The sequence below is a fragment of the Sycon ciliatum genome, chromosome 11, assembly GCF_964019385.1.
Source record: "Sycon ciliatum chromosome 11, ocSycCili1.1, whole genome shotgun sequence".
In the NCBI taxonomy this organism is placed as follows: Eukaryota; Metazoa; Porifera; class Calcarea; order Leucosolenida; family Sycettidae; genus Sycon; species Sycon ciliatum.
Window position 1 is genome coordinate 28,881,430 of NC_088653.1, and position 4,271 is coordinate 28,885,700.

Genomic DNA, 4,271 nt, shown 5'->3' on the forward strand with positions numbered 1-4,271 from the left:
GCGTGGGACACGAGGGCTCTATCCAGCACATTCTTATACTTCACTCTGTGCAAAGTGGATCCTATTCGACCCGGTAGTTATTATCTGTCGGTATTTGTAGACTTCTGGCCTCCTCACTTTCATCATAGAAATTTTCCAGTTTAACAGTATGCACTCTGGCTTTCATTGTAGACAGCAAGTAGTAAGTTGAAAGAACTTAAGCCTGAACTTACTTGAATAAGTTATTCAGCAAGGCGGTAGCACTCTCAAAAAATGTCCAGCAATTCGTCGTGTACACGATTAAGTCCAGGCCATGCAGCTTTAGAACTTCCTGGATGACAAGGAAAAATACGATGACAGTTATGAAGTGAGAGAGAGAGAGAGAGAGAGAGAGGAGAGAGAGAGAGAGAGAGAGAGAGAGAGAGAGAGAGAGAGAGAGAGAGAGAGAGAGAGAGAGAGAGAGAGAGAGAGAGAGAGAGAGAGAGAGAGAGAGAGAGAGAGAGAGAGAGAGAGAGAGAGAGAGAGAGAGAGAGAGAGAGAGAGAGAGAGAGAGAGAGAGAGAGAGAGAGAGAGAGAGAGAGAAGAGAGAGAGAGAAGAGAGAGAAAGAGAGAGAGAGAGAGAGAGAGAGAGAGAGAGAGAGAGAGAGAGAGAGAGAGAGAGAGAGAGAGAGAGAGACAGACAGAGAGACAGACAGACAGACAGAGAGAGAGAGAGAGACAGACACACACACACACACACAGAGGCAGAGAGAGAGAGACAGAGAGAGAGACAGACAGAGACAGAGAGAGAGACGCATGGGCACACCCGTGCACCACGCAGGCACACGCACACGTGCCAACACAGCCGTCCCTCTCTAATCCAGCACTTCATAAACCAGCATAATTTCCAGCAACCAAAATGTCCTCTTCGTGCAGATTGCAGCAGAAAATCAGATTTTGTAATCCAGCACCCTCCCTAGTGCAGCAGAATATCCATAGCACAAATGGCGCCGGGTTATAATAGAGGGCCCAACGTGCATACTTACACGGCCCTTCTGCTCGACGTGATTTTCAATAGCTGCCTCCGCTCTCCTGTAGAGAACAGGGCCTTGTTCAATACTGAAGGAACTGTGAGACAGTGTGTATACATCGCTGAAAAACAGCGCGTACCGCTCAGTCAAGGAATGGAACACAATACAATAGAGCAGCCCCGCGCCACAGTTCATTGCCAGTGGACTTGCAGTGCATTTCACAAATATAGACACATAGTGGATTTGAAAGATTTCAAATTTGGCAAGGTCGCATCACGTCAACCAACTCTCGCGGGAGTCGCGTGTTTCGGCGCATGCGCAATGCATGAAGACGTCAAGCGGTCATAGAACCTGCGACTTGACGACTCGTTGACAGAGCGACACGACGCCCACGCGCAGCGCAACAGACAAAAATAATCGTTCGGTCGGCTGACAGAAAGGGGGGTTCATTCGAACCCTGTGGACCCCCCCCCCCCCCCCCCCCCGCGCAGTTGCCAGTACAAACTCAAGTGGCACAGCACTTCTCCCCAGGTAGCAATGCATCCCCGAATAAGTGGAGGAGCCAACTTGTAGTAAATGCCTCGACCCAGAGACTGGGTGCTGTTCACAAAACAGTACTACTAGTAGCATTCACGTATACGGGTAGTCCGTAGTAGTGAACAATAGGCAGGGTTTTTTTTGTTTGTTTTTTTGTGTGTGTTTTTTTTTGCTCCTAGTTTAGAGGCTGGAAGGAAAGGATACGTAATTCTTCGCCTCCACACATCCTTCGTCACGGGCTGGCAGTTCAGTACTCGCTCCGTCGTCTCCACAATGCCGGCCAATAAGTCCTCTCTCTCCTCCGGCCGTAGAGGCTGGTGCATGGCTGCAGCTTTATGCTGGTTACGTGACCAAAAGAAAAAAAAGAAAGAAAAAACTGGCTGACAAGTACCTCCTGGCTATCACTCAGGAACTAATTCGGACAGTACGCCAGCAACTGCACACCATCAACCATAGACCAACTACAACAGCGAAAACAATGTCGAGTCGAAGCTGCTAGCATGCTCCAACTCCGTGCCAAGGCCAACCACCTCAGCAAGACATACTAGTAGATAATAATTCAAACTGTTCAACACAAACCGTACCAAAAAAATGAATCGTTTAGTCTTGCTACAGTTCTTTGCTTCTACGGACACGCAAGCGAAGAACAAGCCTACTGGGCCACCGTCAAGAGTATTGGAAGGCGGTTGCACGGTCTTCGTAAACCATTGGCTAGGAAAGAGAAGCAAATGCCCTCTCTGATAAAATTTAATAATACCAGGCTTGCCTGAGCTGACTGTGTGTGGTTTCACCCTGTAAACATGACATCAATTCAAGAATGATGACAACGTTATTGACGTCACAACGATGATTGATGATGTCGTCATTCAGTGAAGTGACATCATGATTATTATGCTATATCGATCTTGATCTTTTCAGTTTTGCTCTTTTTTGCCTGGATCAAGATTCATGATTAGGGAGGTTTAGGGCGCGTTTGGTTGGTACGAACTAGAACAGGATTCACCAGAACAGCGCGTTTGGTTGGGACTGCACCTGTTCTGGGTCGGCCAGAACATGTTCTGCTTGCTCCGGCCTCCAGGCCGGAGCAGGCCGAGCAGTTTCACTTTTTCACAGTGAAACCTGGCGGGAACATCGATTTTGGTCCCAAATGATCACGTGCATACGCTTTTGGGTTGGACTCGTTGTACCGTACAAAGTGACCATGGTGACCCATACACATTTTGAAGAATGCACCAAGTTTGGCACATTTATCCACAAAAATTTGCTCTGTTTCTGGAGTACCGTTTGGTCAGTGGCATGAGGCTGCTCCATGTGCACCAGCGGTTCGATCCTGTTCTAGATCGTACCAACCAAACGCACCCCTAGTCCCACGCAGCACGTAATCCGTGGGTACTTTACGTGTGTGTACCACGTGATGTTAAGAAAAATAAAATAATAAGGCACCCATTTTGATCCATGGGATGGCCCACGCCTGGTAAAAAACGAAAAAGAAGTTAAGAGAATTGCAAAGCAGAGCTGGAGTGCAGCCGCCCAATAGCGGACTGAAAACTACTAGTAGTAGGATGAAAAGAGCACAGACGAAGCCAATACAGACAAAACCAGAGGCAAATGGTATCAAATGCGAATGCCCGCCTCAGCAACCGCCAAGGTGGGAGGTGAGTCCAACTGCACCGGCCGAAGATTCCGGGATCCGCGCAAACACATCACGCTGGACCGGAGTAGGGCAAAACTCAATTTGCATCGAACCCAAGACATAACACAGCTGTATGCTTCTCCAGTCTTCGCGGCTTGAAGAGAAGCTATCCGCTTGTAGAGCGACTCCGCGTGTTTGCCCAAACCACCAGTGGTAGAGAATATGGCCGGAACAAACGACGAATGCTCTATGTCGCGGACACGTTGCTCGTAGCAGCGCCGCTTCTCCTTCTCGTGCTTGGTGTAGCAGGAAGCAATGGAGGTGGCGTGGTTTGAGGTCGCATGAGGATTGAAAACCCTCACATCGATGAAGGTGCGCTCAAACCGGCCACCCCAGATGCCACTTGCCGCAACGTCGAGACGGGCCTGCTCAGTCTGGATAGCGGTGCGATACCGGAACTGCTCCCCAGTGACCGGCTGCAGGTGGGGCTCCACGGAAACATTGTGAGCCACTCGCTTCAGCATATGGGCAGTGAGGTCACGCACCTCATTGTGCCGCACCGACGGAAACCCCCCTGTGGGGCAAGACAAAGCGTGAGCGACTGAAAATGTGGCTCCACAGCTGCAAGATGATGGCAGTCGCTGTGGAAGCCAGCCGTAGCGCAAGTGGATTCCGTCGCGGAACTCACCCTTGGTGAGGGTCATGCCATGCCGCTTCAAGGGTCGACAGGTCAGCCAGGAAGAAGCTCCCTTCTCCGACGCTAGCGCAATGACCCGCTGCAACTCAGTATCCACAGATGAGGAAAGAAGCACAGCATCAGCCCGAACCGAGGCGTCAACTGTGTTCTTCGCTTGCTTCTTGGCAGCGCGTACATCGTCAATGGCGGTGCCTAATTCCATATCTTGGACCAAGATGATGTCTCGAGAAGACTGATATTGTGAGGCTCGCGACGATGGGTGGGGCAGCCCGAGACCGCCGAAGCGACACGGAAGAGCAAGGAGGCTGCGCTCCTGGGTATTCACCGGTCGTCCCAGAAGGGCAGGGATCAGCATGTTGGACACAGCATCATCAAGTGGAAGCAGGTGTTCATCCATAGCTGGCATGCCTCGGCA

The 4,271-nt window shown here is 50.4% G+C and overlaps 1 protein-coding gene across 1 annotated transcript in view; it reads right to left on the reverse strand.

The window, feature by feature from the left end:
* LOC135826966 (cullin-2-like) overlaps positions 1-2,291 on the reverse strand; it is a 34,968-nt gene extending 32,677 nt beyond the window's left edge. Inside the window, exons 1-4 of the mRNA XM_065339492.1 lie at positions 2,111-2,291; positions 1,731-1,864; positions 1,005-1,110; positions 213-310 (exon numbers count right to left, since the gene is read on the reverse strand). Coding sequence (XP_065195564.1) covers positions 213-310; positions 1,005-1,110; positions 1,731-1,849 — 323 coding nt within the window. The 5' untranslated portion in view covers positions 1,850-1,864; positions 2,111-2,291. The remainder of the gene's footprint in view (positions 1-212; positions 311-1,004; positions 1,111-1,730; positions 1,865-2,110) is intronic.
* Between the last annotated feature and the right edge of the window lie 1,980 nt (positions 2,292-4,271).